Raw genomic sequence first — 16864 nt, forward strand, 5'->3', positions numbered from 1 at the left:
TTCAGTCCACTTAGGTTTGTTTTAAAGGACTTAAGAATATGCCACCCCAAAATATTGCCACTTTGACATACATATTCATTATTTTGCGTTAAAGTCACTTGAAAAGCAGCAGTCACAAGATTGCTGTGAACTTCCTGCTGTTTCTTAAAGGCAGGAGAAGAAATTCCCATGTGAAGGATATCCTCCCTGTACTAGAAAGAAAGCAACACTCTTATCATCAAGGAGGGGCAATTGAGGCTGAGAGGATTCTGTACAGATTTTATTAAAATAATTCTTGTCTTCTTGCCTTCCCAAATAATTTAGTTGCCTTTTCACAAATTACTATTCTTTGTCCAATTCAGTAGGTAAGTGTTCAACTCCTTGGGTCTTCATTTCTTTATTAGAGATTCCCGGCCGGGCGCGGTGGCTCACGCCTGTAATCCCAGCACTTTGGGAGGCCGAGACGGACGGAACACGAGGTCAGGAGATCGAGACCATCCTGGCTAACACGCTGAAACCCCGTCTCTACTAAAAATACAAAAAATTAGCCGGGCTTGGTGGCGGGCGCCTAGTCCCAGCTGCTTGGGAGGCTGAGGCAGGAGAAGGGCGTGAACCCGGGAGGCGGAGCTTGCAGTGAGCCGAGATCGCGCCACTGCACTCCAGCCTGGGCGACAGAGCGAGACTCCGTCTCAAAAAAAAAAAAAGTTTCCCATGCTATGTATTAAGTAAATGTGTATGCTTTTTTTTTCTGTTGATCTGTCTCATGTCAATTTAATTCTCAGGACAACTTTAAAAAAAATCTTAACAGGATAGAGGTGAAGTTTTGCCTTCCCTACAGTTTCATAAGTCAGTTTCACATGAGTTTCATCCAAATAACTTAAACAGCAGAAATAAAACCAATAATCTTCAATGCAAAGGCAGGGCAGCCTAGATATTCATGTGCTGGGATACCCGGAAGATTCAAAACTTCTCCCCAAGGAGGGAGAGCATTTGGACCAATGCCTAATGCATGCAGGGCTTAAAACCTAGATGACAGGTTGATAGGTGCAGCAAACCACCATGACACATGTATACCTATGTAAGAAGCCTGCGCGTTCAGCACAGGTATCCCAGAACATAAAGTAACATTTAAAAAAACTTCTCCCTTAGAGGATTTTTAGTAATAGAGCAAAAATGACATCTACATGCAGCCAGATTTCTTATAAGTCCTGATTATGAACAAAAATGGAAGATGGACATTCATAAGGAAGGTGAGAGGCAGTGCTAAGTTATTTAGTGACTTGCAGAATTTACTAAGAATCAATCCCTAAGAGATTCTTCTCTGTGATGAAAGAAAAAATAATATTATGCAAATGCAGTCATAATAAAAGTTTAAGGGTAATTCCCCTGCAGGTGTTTTGCCTTCATGTTGGAACTCTGCCATAAACAGTGGATGTGGCCTTCTGGGTTTGATCCAATCAGTCTCAAAATCCACACAGCTTGTGGCTGTACACGTATGCTTTTCCACAAAAGAAAATTTCCTACATTTTTCCTTTTTCACCCCTCCCAGAGGTACAAAGCAGAATAGACCAAATGGGTGAGTGATTACATAAGGCAGTTCTTGCCTACTCAGTGGCGAGAAACAAGCCTAAGTGGTTATGCTTGTTTAAACAAGTTTCATATTTTTAATAATCTATCTGCCATATTTCTGGCCCAAATTGTAAGATGTCTTAAAATAATTTATAAATTGCTTTTGCTGTGAATATTCATCATTTTTTAAATATTGAGAATTTTATTACCACAAAGAATTTTTCTTTCCTTTTAATTGATTTCCTCTCCCTTCTCTACTCAAAACTGCTACTAAATAGGAAAATGGTCTGACATTCAGCTAACTGTGATGCCAGCCTTCTCTGGAATGTTGTGTTGTGTTGGGCTGTGACTTCCATGGAATTCAATTCCTGTTTACCAAGGGCTCCCACTTATTTTATTTTAATATAGTATGTTGAAAAGAGTGGAAAAAAGAAAAGCAATTCAATAGGCTCTTACAACTAGGTTTTGAGTTAGCCTTTGAAAAACAGTACGAGCAAAGAAAGATTTTATTTTTAGGCTTATCTGATGAGCTTCCTTTATTGTGGTAGTTGTTGAGTGATTAAAGGGATTAGTAATCTTAGGAAAATGTTGAGAATGAGGCATATATGGTGCTTTTACCCTTGGGTCCTCCCCTGCCTACACTGTGCTGGAGAACTGCTCTCTCTGACCAGGTCTCCTGTTTCTACCTGGTTGGTTGTGAACCTGCATTCTCCACATTTGTCCGGACTCTTCAGGTTAATAACTGAGCCTTTCACTTGGCTTTGCTGTACCCCTTCAGCTCTGTGCATGGTAAGGAATGCCTGGGTTGCAAATCTCACTAGACCCTGGGGATTCTGTTCCATTCCAATACCTGGGTTTCCTACTTCAATCTTTTGGCTGGGGTGGGAGGCATGTACAATAACAGCTAATTTCTCAAATATCTATTTACATGTTATTCTAAGATAAGACAGTGGCGAGATATCAAAAAATTTTAGAATCTTTGTAACTAACAGAGTCACAACTGTTGGCTGTCTAATGGAAGTGAAATATGGGGTAGCCTCCATGCACCCTCCTGCTTCCCACCTTACAGTTAGGGATTTCCTGTCAGGTTGCTTTTGGTAGACAGAGCACTGTGCTGCTCGAGGTAAAGTAGATTGGAGCTGAGTGGAAGTTGTCCACCATTCGTATCTGCCTTCAGTATCTATGTGGAGAGCACAGAACCCACTCTCCATGTCCTGCAAGGCAGAAGTTACATGTCATCTGGTGAGGTTGACAGGTAGGCAGTTGCAGTGATGTGCCTTCCGCCCTCATGAGGTGAATGCAGCATGAATGAGTCACTTTTTGAGAGGACCATCAGCAAAAATCAATCTCCACAATATCAGTGAGAGATTTTAACCAAGTGAAGGGCAGAGACTGCATGAAAATAAACAGGTTCCAGGTCTTTTATTTTATGGCCCCCAGGCTGCATTTCTGAGCCTATACCATAAAGTAAGTTGTGTGTAAGAGAAGGAGTGTGTGCGGAAGAGGGTTGAGGAATGGAAAGCAACTCTAAAACTGAGTTTTACATATTCATCCTAGTAAAAGAAAGAACATTCAGAGGACAGGGAGAAAAATGCCTCCCCATTTTGTGCACAGCATTATGATGGCAGCAAAATTCAAGTGTTGTGCATCGTACTGGGTGCGTTACATCTAGACTTAGACCCAGAATTGTGAAATATGGTGACTTTTAGAGAAGTATTTGTTTTTAAGATGCATGTCATTTAGAAAATGAAGGAAGCCAAATATAATCAGAAAAAAAAGAAACCAAAGTAAGTAAAATACAGAAGCATAAGGAACAAACAGCCCCCCCTCCTTTTTAAGAAAAAGGAAAAAACAGCCTAAGATATGTTACTGTCTCTGACTTGAATGCCCTGGTTTAAGTTCATTTTATCTGGACACTTTTCCTATTCACATTAAAAATCAGATTGTCTCTGCTAACATTCTTTGAAAAAAGAAAACACACAGAATGTCAAGAGAAAAGACTGAAAAAGACTTAGAAAAAAGAGTAACAAAAGAAAAAGCCCCACAGGATTAGATGACCAGAGCAAACTTTTGTAATTGGTTCCTTTATAAGAAGTTCAAAGGGAGACCTAATACTATCTATTGCAGCACAACATCATTTTTCTTAGGAGAATTTAGTTATCTCCCTTCTACCAAAGCGTTCCTCTGAGCTCACTGTTCTGAATAATGTCTGCCCCACTCTTGCTAATGGTCTAAAATATTGACTTTGCATTAACAATGTGGTTTTACTTGACTGCTTCCAAGTGCGGAGTCATTTTATTTTGAAGTGTTTGCTTTCTTTATTAATATCTGCAAATGTATAACAAAGACAGTTTTGTCTACTTCAATACCTTACAGTTAGCATACTAAATGGAGTCTGCAACACTAGTTATTTGCCCCAAATTCTAGCTCTGAAACAAAGAAAAACAAACGCCAGCATCAGTAAGATAAATAATGTGAGCAGAAGGTTCATAGATAAAGTGAGACTCATATATATATATATATATATATATATATATCTGCTACTAATTTCCTAGACAAGAGGAACAAGATATTTGTCAATTACTTTGTCCTGTTTTGGAAAATCTTGGAATGTTTTTCATACCCAGATTCCCTTCCTGAGGGGCTCCCTGTGATTGCCACGTTCTATCTAATTATCCTGCCATTCTGGCCACAGTTAATGGATTAGGGTGGGCATTTTGAGCCTGGCCAGTCAGTTCATAGCTTGGCTAGGGCCCTGGAAGTGACCTAGCATGAAACTCTACCTAACACAGGGCTAGTGATTGGCTGGCCAGGTTAAAGACTCTCTTTTTGGGACTTTAAATATGAAACACATAGAGAAAGTCACAGTTTGGGTGATTGGGCAGAATGCAAATGACACCCAGAGAAAAGAGAGTAAGCAGAAGTCATAAGGCAACAAAAACTGAAACACCAGAAGCAGTGAGGTGGAGAGAAGGAAAAGAAAAATGGAAAGATATTAGTAGGTAATTATAAGAGCAGAACAAGCAGAGAAGGGTTGAGTCATGAAAATGGCACAGGACTGAAGTAGAGAACCACAAAGGCTTGCTGCTGAGGGTTCAAGATAGACTAAAACTGTAAGGATTTTCCAATTTTTGTTCTTTCATGGGGTCTGATTATCGTGTCCCAGAATATCTCTACAATAAACCCTAAAGATCTGACGTAAACCAAATGCTGGTAACCTAAAGGAGTCTACCTAACACAATTTGGCTCCATGATGAATTTTAGGATAATTTTCAAGCATTTTCCATAATAATATGAAGTGCACTATGTAACAATTTGGTTACCTACTTAATATTTGCATTTTAAATCACAATTGACCTCAGAGTAGCAGAATGAATATCCCTCTTCTAAAACCTTCTACACTCATATAATAAATAATGGAAAAAACAATAATAAATATATAATTTAATATAATTACAATTTATTTATATTTAATTTATATTTAATTTTAAAATATAATATAATAAACAATAATGGAAAAAACAAATGTTTCAATAAAATTATCAAGTTGAGTTCGCTGCCATTATTTAATAAGAATCAGTTATCTTCCTGTTCAGGATCCTATTGCAGTTTAAATCTTGTTGCTGTGGATTTGTTATTGTGAACAACCAGGTACTTTTAGAGCACTGATTTTCAGTGTAATGAATATTGCTTGAAATAAGAGGGCTGCTTCTGCATGTAGTGTTAGTATTGAGCAGACAGCGTAGGAGTCTTTCATTTAGAGACAAATGTGGACCACTGCCCTCTTCTGGACAGACTAGGAGGAGCAACAGGGTGTAGATGTGAAAAGTTCTAGTATTTTCTTTTGTTTTTTTTTTTTTTTTGTCTTTTTTTTTTTTTTTTCCTTTTTCTGGAGAACGGGGTCTCACTATATTGCCCAGGCAGGTCTCGAACTCCTGGGCTTAAGCTATTCTCCTGCCTCTTGCCTCCCTGAGAGCTGGGATTACAGGCGTGAGCCACCGGGCCCGGCCAGTTCTTCTAGTATTTTCTAAGTTCACTTTAACAATATTTAATAAATGTCAACAGGTGTGGATTTACCTGGTGAACCAAATCCCAAGAATGCTATAAATGATCCCTCCTTTGGAAAAACTTACAGATCTGATGGGGAAATGAAATTGTAAATGAAAGGTAACTTCACTGGCTAATACAATAAAGAATCAAATTAAACAAAATTTACTAGTATTATCATAACTTTGGGAAACTGTATTACTTCCATTTTTATGAAACATTTTTGCTTTCTTTAGATGGAGACTGAAACTATGTACAAAATAAGCTGGTCAACAGCAAATCATTGGAAGGTCAACAGCAAATCGTTGGAAGATCAACAGGCACAAAACACGATAAAATTGAATTTCACAAACTGATTAAAACATTAAACTAAAATGCAGACTTACATTGCTCTGCTTTCATAATAAAGATAGGTTAAGTAAGGTTAATCATGGGTTCCCTTATCTTTACAAGGTTGCTCTGTCATTTTTGCTTACTTATCTTAACACTGAAACTCTTGCTTCACATAATGCAAACTAATTATCTCCCTTTGGCACAGAAAGACCTAATGAACTTTCAGAGCGTCAACTTGGTTAATTTAAAGCCTATGAGACCCACTGGCAGGCTTTAAGTCTAAGCCCCCAGCTACATCTTTCACTGGGTGGTAGCTTAAGGGCCAGTCTGCCATTTATCCTTGCATATTACCACCTTGGGCTTCCAGGGAAGAAAGTATAAATTATTGGCAGGTGATATTCTGGAGTTCTTGGCCACAGTGTCATTTAACAGCACTTCTAACAGCAGTCAAATAGAGACAGTAGATTTATAGTCATTGGAGGGATTGAGAAAGGGAACATAGATTTGGTTGTAGAAGTTGAAGAAATTTGTAGGAAAAAAGAGGTAGTGGTTGTATTTAACAAATTTCACTGTATTTAACAAAAAGTCTTTATTTCAGAAGAAAAGTTTGCAAACTGAAAATTATGCTCTTCAGCCTATTTTGTGTCTTCAGTGGCAAGAAGTTGACACCACTCTAGCAAGAAAAACACGTGGCTTCCTTTGCCACCTCTTCCTTCCACCAGACAGCTAGAGTTGCACTGAGTGGCCAGAATAATTCCAGCGTGAGAGAGCAGGTAGGATAGGGTCAAACATGAGGCCACCAAAATTTAAAACGGCAATAGAAATGTAAGTAACAATCAGGATGGCTCGGCTCATGCCTTCTGTACTGGTTGTCAGATTATTGCCTCTCAGCTTAAAACCTACCGTTCACTGCTCTGCTTGTAACACTAGAGCTCCATCATGCAGACATTCCTCCTTGGCCAGAAGAAGGTGCTGCAGGGACACTGCAGGAAGAAGGGGCTTTTCTTCTGTCTCTAGCGTGCCTTTTGTTGTCTTGCTCCTGCTGTGAATTGTGACCGGCAGGGCATAGAATACCCAGTGGCCTTTCCTTCCTAACTTGCTACTTCCAGCTTATAGTTTTCTTACTGTCCCCATCAGCCCACTTACACCCTAATGGGAGTTTCCTGATTGCAAGGTTTAGCCCATTGTTCCCTGCCTGCAGTCTGAGCCTAGCAACACAGCGGCCTTCTCCGCTATCCATAGTCTGTAATCATACCTTCCCCAACAAGATTTGAATCCCAGCCTTAAGAAGTGGAACTCTGTCTAAAAAGGATTCCTCCTTTGGGTACTCACTCTCACCCATAAATTCTGTAGCGCGTTTTTTTCCCCCTTTTCTCAGTAGCTAATCCCCTATAAATAGCTAATAGTGTTTTATATTCAACCTTTCATTTTGAAATGATTGGGTGATTCCTGTCTCCTGACTGAAACCTCTCTGGCTCACCTTCCAAGCTGTGGGACTCCCCTCTGAAAATGTCTAATAAAATCAGATTTGGATATCCTTGTTGAAGTGTCAAATCAGAGCTTCAAATCTGTATTGGAGATTGGAAATCTATAGCCCTCATGCTGTCTCCATTCTAAAGCAGCTCAGGAGTTTTGGCTTGAAATGTTTTCATTCGTCGTATAGATTCAGTCATAGCAGTCTTGTGCATTCAGATCAGAAGCAGAAGAAAAAAAAATATGGCTAGTATGATTTGCCGAAATTTTTCTGTGTATGCTCAACTCTAATCTCAAATGGACCATTTTACTGAAATAAAAATGATTCAGCCACTGGGAAAAACATTCCCTCTGCTATTTTGTTTTCTCTCTGGATTATGTGCCTAAATCTTTTGCCCTAGAGTTTATGCTTACAAAATTCGCCACTTAGATTTACTTCCCTGCTTTAGGCACCCTCATTCATATTGCTTCCTATGACCATTTCCTGGATTTTTTATCACTCATCCCCCAAAATCATTGCTCACATTATTTAATTGAGGTAAAATTTCAATTTATAACTATAAAAGGAAAAGTTCTCTTCTTTTGCTTTCCAGAATTTCCAACAAGTACGGTATATTAGATGCTGATTTTTTTAACCTAAAAATCAGGGTTTCAAGTTTTTTAAGTCTTTTTATGCTGTATTTAAAAATCCCTTCTTACTGTGACAAAAAAGTAATGTGATATTTACACTGAAAAGTGATAAATTCCCCCATGTCCCTCACAGTAATCATCATATTGACATGGACCTGAGAACAAAAGACTTCCCAACTTTGACAAACATAATTTGTGCAAGGCCAAGCGGTTATAAACATTGTCAGTAACTAGAAGGTATGGATGCTCTGTAGGAGGCTTCGGAAGCTACATTTACCACACTCAGCTATTTGTGATTATAATTCAATGTGCAGATGATAGCTAGTGAAAGTAATACCTGAAATTCAGGAGAATGACAGCTGAAAGAGGTCTCTTCTGACAAATATGGAAACCGAAGTTTGGACAGCTTAAGCAACTTTCTTAGAGTCACACAGTGGGAATGTGGATCAGCAGGATGTGGACTCTTCCGTTTTAATCTCCACTACATTGGACATGGTTAGGCCAGTGCTCATCTACTGATGAGGATCACAGCTCCTTGTGTCCAAATTACTTTCAAAAGGCAACATTATTATAATTATTGTCAAGCCTAGCCTTTATAATCATCTTGATTTAAATGATCAAGTTTATCTCTAATTAGCTTCTCCTAATAACGAAACTATTTTATCATAAATGTGTTTGGAAACCCTAAAATATATTTTGTATAACTAAGGAGGTTTTTTGGCTCTTTGACCACAGACAGGTGCAATTGCACTTTCTACTTTCCCTTATAATAAACAGAAAGACATATGGGTCTGTAAATAACAGTTGAATTATATAATATTTCATTATTACAACTAAAATCAGCTATGGTAATTCTACTGCATATTACACATTTTCATTTAGACCAACTACAAAATTTTTCTCAGAACAATTATCATAGTAGAAAAATATCTTTAAAAATACATTTTAAACAATTAGTTTGTGGAAAAAACACTAGAATAAGGTCAGAAGAATTAAATTCTAAGCTGGCTTTTCTTACTATGTGTCCATGGTGATAGCAGATTAAGTCTCAATTATTCTATCAGTAAAATGGGGCTAATGATAGATGATAGATGTTCTTTTTATTTCACAAGGTTCTTATAAGGGAAATACAGGTAATAGGTAGGAGTTACTTTGAACTTTTATAAAGAAAATATCAATGCTATTAAAGTTTTTCAATATCATGTTATAATGCTGCTGACTTACAAATGTTCAAAATAAATTAGTATGTTTTATTTAATATTTGTAGTTGTACTTTGAAGTAACTACTACAAAAAGTTAAGTTGTATATTATAAAATTCTGTTTTAAAAATGGATGAATTTTAATGTTGTAGGAACGAGACTTTATAATTAACTTGGCATCTTTTTTTTATATAAAATGCAAGGCCAACTAAAGATTTTTGCCTTCAATGATTTGGCCATTGTCATGGGATTTCTTTTTAAACCACTAGATGGCGCAACTTAAGGTCTACTACTTGTTAAAAGACATTGTCAGAGGCCTAATGACAGAACGACCTCCTCTTTGAGGAAAAAAACAAGTGAGGGAAACAAGAGAGAGGAATGTTATGAATACCTGAAGTTACACAGTCCTTCTCTCGCAAAGGCAGAGGCGTGCAGAGTGCAGTGTAAGTTCAGGAAACCTGTTCCTACATGTAGTCTTTTTACTAACTCAGAGGGAGGGATCACTTCTCCTGTCTGGGCATAGGTTTCTTCATCTAGTCAATTCTCTTCAAATGCATTCCTTCTCTCTCTTTCCTTCCCTGGAGACAGGACAGAGATCATGAGTTTTATGGGTGCCATGGTCTCTAGGTGCTCAGTACTTGAGACGGATGATGATGCTGTTCGGTAGAAGTGTGTGGTCTGAGAGGGGAGCCAAACAAATTTTACAGCCATTAGGTTCTAGACTCTGCCATGCTCTGGGAGCAGCATGTGACTACAGTAAACTTCTTCTGAACTTGGCCTAGTTCTCTGTAAAACTGACTGTATCATTTGACATCTGCCTCCTCTGAGGAGAGTTTACAAGGATTAATAAGATAATGCTGCCACAGGCCCGACGTTTGAATGAAAGCTGCTAATTATTAACAAAGCTTCAGTGGGCAGGTCCATAACTAAAGTCTGACCTTTCATCTTTGTCAAAGTGCTCCTGAAATGGGTGACATTAGTGCTACAAGTAAAGGAACATTTTGTTGGAGAAGTAAAAATGATCAAGAGGAAGGACATCAGGCCTTTGAAGGAAGGTGCAAAGAGCAGGGACAATCGTCCTACACTAGAGAAGGGTGAGGGTGATGAATATTCTCCTCATTGACAAGAAAGAATCTTGCATAGGAGTGGAAGTGGATCTTTTTCCTGTTCACTGAGGACAGAAGACACAGGAAGTAATTCATCAGAATGGTTGATAAGACATGAAAGTCTTAGAGAAGGGATATTTGGAAAGCAGATGTTGTACATTGTTCTAATAGGGGAGAATCAAGCAGACTTGTTTCTAACTTGGTGAAAATTGTGTACCATTAGGAGGTCAAATATTGTTAGAATCTTCTTTACTCTTTTAAAGACAGAATAGGGTTTCTGAATATAATTTCTAAATGGGGAACATTCTGGGTTTTTTTTAATGGGTCTTTTCCTGCTGAGATATGAATTTATTTTCTTTCCTACGCTCTCCATAGAACATTTCTTACTCGATTCCTCGTCAACCTTTTCTTTTTTAATCTGGAGCATTGAAAGAACTCTTGTTCTATTTCCACATATTGAAGGGACTCGAGGAGCCCTTAAATGCATTGGGCAAGATGAGGAGCATTCCCAGGCTACCTCCTGCAGAAGAAAAGCAACTTCCTAAGGGGCCTGAACAAAAGACTGCTTTGATTCCTTCTTCCTCCTTCCTCCCCTCTTCCCTTCCTCTTTTCTTTTCTTTCAACTAATTTTTATTGAGTAACTACCTAGTAAGAAGTCCTACATTAGGCCCCACATAAATATGTGCTTCCTATTGGCATATTTAATTTGGCTTTCAGCTCTGTAATTTTCCTGTGGCTAATAGAGAATGGAGAATATCCTGGTTGAGGACCACAGGTAACAAGAAAGTTTTATGTGAGACTTCTTAGCCACCTCTGGGAAGGATTTATATGGGATATTTGTTAGCAGCTATTTTGAAGTTAATCACAATAATTTTTAAAAGTTATTTTTATTTTCTACTAGAGAAGCCTTGTTCCTTTATGTTCTTCTGATTAAAATGAGTATGTGGAATTATCTCTTCTGAGTCTCTTCAGAAGCTTTTTAGTGATTTGGATGTTGCCCTCAGTGCTAAGAATAGACAGTAAGAAAAAACTGGAGAATCCTCCCATGTCACTGCGCTATTCTGACTGGATCAGCCAATATTCTCTGGGCCAAGGGCATTTACGGTATTGAGCATATTTCAGATAATCTCTGACCCTCCATCGTGTGGCAGAATGTAATTCCAGCTTCTCAGCAATGAGGTTGTATATGCCTCTACTTCCACTTGGTTACTGCTCTTTTTTCAACAGATATTTTTTGTTCTGTTAATCATCTTCTTAAAAAAATAAGTGAATACATTAATAAATGGAAAAAGATACATATACAAACATATCCAGAAGAATGAACATTTTTGCTAGTTGTGCTAACATATCTTTAGAATGAAGTCTCCAAATTGCCCTTGAAATTATTCTTCAAATGTTCAAAGCCTAATAAACAACCTTAAACACATGAGTCAGGTTTTATTTTCCACATTATATAAGTTTTCAGATTATTGGTCAATGCTCTACCACCTTATTAATTTGCAAGACAAAGTCTTAAATCTTTCTTTTTTTTTTTTTTTTTTGAAACAGAGTCTCACTCTGTCACCCAGGCTGGTGTGCAATTGCATGATCTCGACTCACTGCAATCTTCACCTCCCAGCCTCAAGTCATCCACCCCTCTCAGCTTCCTGAGTTGTTGGGACTACAGCTGTGCCACCACGCCTGGCTAATTTTTGTATTTTTTTGTAGAGGCGGGATTTCACCATGTTGGCCAGGCTGGTCTCGATCTCTCGATCTTCTGAGCTCAAGTGATTTGCCCACACTAAGCTAATGGGATGAATTTTGGCAAAGATCAAGAGGGAGTCATTCTCAAACCAATCTATGCTCATTATAGAGAGACTGTGTCTTACTAATCAAAAAGCCTAGGGGGCTACCAACTAGAAATGCAACAAAACACAACCATCTACATTTATATATTACAAGTATTTACTTTCCATTAAAACAGCTGGTATTCTTGTAGTATTGCCTATAGAATTAGTTTCATTAAAAAATGTTTTATTTTTCAAACTACTGTTTCGGGATCTTACTTATAATCTGACAATACAAAAAGGGACTTTTTTTCCCCAACCTGGTTAGTGGTATGATTAAACTCATTGTGCTAAGGTTGGAAGATACTCGGATAACAGTTTCAACCACATTATTTACTAGCCATGAAATAATACAAGTAATAATATGAGTAAATGGAAAAATCTTTCATTTGGATTGTATTTTTTAATGTAGAATTTTTTCACACATATACTATTATTTACTGTTCATCATATTATTTCTGGAACTTAATTTTCTTATCTGGAAAATGGGGATAGTAACTCCAATTCTGCCTACTTCAGAGGGTTACTGTGAAAGTGAAAGACAAAGAGTATGTAAAACTGCATTTAGGCTCAGAAAGCGTGATGGTATAGAATGACAGCCATTCATGCACAGAGTCAGTTTGGCCATGTATAACAATATTAAGGACTAGGAGAGAAAAAAAATGAGACTGACTTAATTGATCAGTTGTGTAAACCTGGAGACATGCGTATCTTCTGAGTCTCCCACAAATTAACAACACTACATTAATAACCATAGGCCAAGATTTTTAAAGGCTGGCTAAAGATGCATTTTCCAGTTTAATTTCTAATAAAAGTGAGCTAATCCTGGATGATTCCAAGTTGTCTCCTACATATCAGGGCTATGAAAGTTCTTAGAACAAATATATTTACAGGAAGTTCTGTTTTTCTCTTGGGAAAACAATACTCTGGGAATGACTAAACAATATTCTCTGATACTACCAAAAACCATCTCCCTCCATGTGCTGAAAATTATCATAAAGAAACTGGTTTGGGGCATGCATGTTTTAAGGTTGCCCTATTACACTCCCCTTCTGTTTACCTTCTGAAAATGCTTTTTCCACTGTGAGACATACACTCTACACACTCCTGTAGTCAGGAAAATCTACAGTTGCTTAAATGCATCTTTCAGTTCACAGTAGCTTTATCTCTGTGCTGAAATAAAATGCTTTTCAATCAGAATCTCCTTTCTCAGCACCTAACAATGAATGCAGATGGAACCTGTCCAATCTGAGCAGAAAACCACCAAACTCAAAAAGAATCAGAGATTTTTCAAAACATATTGACAGAGCTAAAAACATAGTTACCTGGGCAATTATGTCTGTAATTTCTGAATAACTATGGCATCTTCCCACGCAGGATCGAGCCAAAAAGTCTTCCACAAGCCGCGTTCCAATGCCGTAACCCCTGTGGATGAAGGAGAGAGTGTGGTCTGAAAATTCTAAGAAATTAGTGAAGTCTATCAGTTTTTAAGAAGGGATTTGTGTGTTTAGCACTTGTGCAAGTGAATCACAAATCAAACCAAATATGATGAGTTAAATGGCTTTTGGCTGTGGGCTTCTTATTCGTCCCACAGACCACAAAGCAGAGAGCAACACACGGAGGAAATATTAACTGGTCTCCTACAAGCAGAAGAGTCTGCCTAGAATCAAGACTTGCCCAAACTTGACATAGAAATTAAAATTAAGGAAGGCTGGTGTCTGTAGCCTAATGTTTCTCAGTGGCAACTAATTTTCTCATCATTAGCTATTGATGGAAATCAAATGAGATCCTACCTAAAGTGTCTGCTACATGTGTGATACCAGGATGCTCGCTCTTCTCTTAGCATTGTTATCAGGGTAGAAAGGCAGGCATTTCCAGGGTGGGCTCTGGAAGGAGGGGAAGAAGGGAGCAGAAAAAATTTTTGTTGCCAGTGAAAGTTTCAGCAACTTCAGACTCTGAAGTTTACTAAGTGAAAAACAGCCCAGTTCAGAAAACTCATTTTTCATTCCAGAGAAACAAACTGTGGGACTGGGGGAAGGTATTGTGTTATCTCCACCCTGAGAAAATAGCTCTAGTAGTGCCTGAAGTACAATTTTGAAAACCTTCGATTGAGATGTGATTATACACACGCTGAATATGTAGCTAAGTTGGCTGAGCACACACTTTCAACAAGATAAACTGAAAAACGACTAAATTTCCCAGAAGGATACAAAGAAAGGTCAAAATCTCTGTCTTATAAGAACTTGCAATCTAGCTGAGAAAATGTGACCTTCAAGGTGGAAATCAAACGGAACACTATTTTTGCCAAACCTCTATCAAAATTGGTCTTTTAATTTCACAGCCACATGTACATAGACAAGTGAAACGATTTCCAGTGGAGCCACAAAATGCCCAACAAGACACCACAGTGTTCAGAGGCAATGATTACTCCAGAGGCTCTAAAAAGAGATGAAATCTTTGGTGGCTAGGTGGTTGGAGGGAGACGGATTTGATGTGAGAGTGCTTATGAATTCTATGAATCTTGTGAGATATCCTATTTATATTTCTGAGTGGATAGAAATATTCAGTTTAGCTTCCTTGACTTTAGAGAAAAATGGTTTATAATTTCAGGCAAGAAGTTGTCACTGCAAAGACTTAACAATCAAAATGTGTACTTTACAGAAATAGTTGTATCTGGATTAAAAAATATTTCCAGTGTTTTCTAATTATCACTTTGCATATCCACAGCTCAGCAACTGGGAACAGTGGTCAGAAGCCAAAACGTTATGAGCTGTGCTATATCTACACATATTGCTTTGGTCAAAGGGTATGTTTCTGCAAAGTAGATATTTTATAAATTAAAAATGTAAGAGGCTCTCGGCAGAAGCTATTAAGGAAATCTAAATGTGAATTTTTTTCTTAAGGAAAGATCTTTCTGCAGCCTCTCAAAAATTTATTCTTTAATATTTCATTCATATTTGTTAAATGTGTACTCAATTAGCTAACCAAAGGCATTTTTTTAGTCAAATAAGTGAGCTTTTTTATTATTCACAGCTTTTTCACAAAACAATGCAAGTTTAACATAAGTCAAATAAAATTAAGTAATTTCTGGAAATGCTGTGTCAGATGTTTAAGTGTGACCTAGTGTAAAATAACCTTAACATTCCTCACAGCTGTAGACAGTTCAGCTAACGAAGTGACTGAAAAATCTATAGGTGGACAGTTGGGCAGTTCTTTTCTTTGTGAATGCCCTTGACTAATTAAGTAGAAATGCAAAAAAAAAAAAAGGCATGTGTACAAAAATAAATTAGAATTTTTTTAAAGAAAAAGAATATGCATACAGAAAGAAGAAAAATGAGACTTTTTAAAAAAGACTTTCAATCTTTATGTTGTCTTTTTCTGTATTTCAACTGAAAATACAATGAACCCTTTTAAAAAGCTCTAAAATGTTAGGCTAAATTTCCCCTTCAATCTGCCTAGATAAATCTTCTAACCAGTACACATTTTCCAGCCTTTCCTCTGTTAGAGTCCTCTTCAGATTTTATAATTAAAAAGCTCAAAAACCATTGACAGATGTTTTATTGTTTGGCAATCATCTGAAGATCACATAGCTACTCAGAGAAAATCAGAAGGTGGAATTTGTGCAGGAGGAATCTCCAACAATAAAGACAAAGAGAATGGGTCTCATTTAAAAAAGAAGTGAGTTTTTCTACCTAATATGTTTTTTAAGAAAAGCATAATAATGATTAAAAAACATTCAAACAATAAAAATGCTATCTTAAACAAAATAAACTCTCCCTTTAATTCACAACTCCCATTTTCTCCATCTTCCCCTTAGGAAACTACCATTATGAGTTTCTTGCATATCTTTCAATAGATGGTCTGTGCTTTTGTAAGCATATATTTATGTTGGAAGGAGTTGTGTTAGAACAAAAGACTTCTGAAAAGAATAAAATTTGATGTTCCCTCATGTTGTTAATAGAACAATTTCAATTTTACCACATCTTTTGCTTATAAGCAACTCTCAAGTCACTTAAGAAATGATTTCTAACTAAAGAGAAAACATCCCACACTTGATATTTGTAGGAAAAAATTCCTTCCTATTATCTTATTCTATCAACCCAAATGGCACTTGTAAGAAATTATGTTCAGCCTTCAGATGTGATTAATTGAGACAGAAGAACAGCTGGTGAAATGAAGCAAAGGAAGTCATCAGAGGCAGAAAGAATGCAGGTGATGTAAGAAACAACAGACATTCAATAAGAATGAAGGACTTCCACTTACATTTTATCTAAATATTGGTTCACATCTTCATCCTTCTCATAATCCTTACACAGCTGGGCAACCAGAGCTCCATAGGTAAGGACAAAGAGATCTTTATTCTGGAGAAAAAGGGGTGGGTAGTTTCTTGTTATAGGCAAGTTATGACAGTATACTACTGTATTTCTATTTTTAAAAAATCTGGTTTGAAGTAGCCTTAGAAGTCATCTGTACATTTTTTCCTTCCTCCTATTATTGCAACAATTTGCACTTTTGAAAACAAATTATATTCACATTTGGATACATTGATGTGAGGTGGGGGAGAGAGAGCTGTTAAATAAAATGAATTTCTTAACATGAGAACATCTTTCTATGCATTTGCTTACATGATAACTTGCAATGTATTTTCATGGAGGACAGTTTTTTAAAAATACTGATTTCTAACATAAATTTCTGTTTTTC

At 37.3% G+C, this 16864-nt stretch overlaps 1 protein-coding gene across 1 annotated transcript in view; it reads right to left on the minus strand.

The window, feature by feature from the left end:
- The window catches only part of TRAPPC3L (trafficking protein particle complex subunit 3L), a 53315-nt gene that overhangs the window by 34432 nt on the left and 2019 nt on the right, over positions 1 to 16864 (minus strand). Inside the window, exons 2-3 of the mRNA XM_054491788.2 lie at positions 16427 to 16524; positions 13489 to 13588 (exon numbers count right to left, since the gene is read on the minus strand). Of these exons, the coding sequence (XP_054347763.2) occupies positions 13489 to 13588; positions 16427 to 16524 (198 nt within the window). The remainder of the gene's footprint in view (positions 1 to 13488; positions 13589 to 16426; positions 16525 to 16864) is intronic.

The sequence above is a fragment of the Pongo pygmaeus genome, chromosome 5, assembly GCF_028885625.2.
Source record: "Pongo pygmaeus isolate AG05252 chromosome 5, NHGRI_mPonPyg2-v2.0_pri, whole genome shotgun sequence".
Lineage (NCBI taxonomy): Eukaryota > Metazoa > Chordata > Mammalia > Primates > Hominidae > Pongo > Pongo pygmaeus.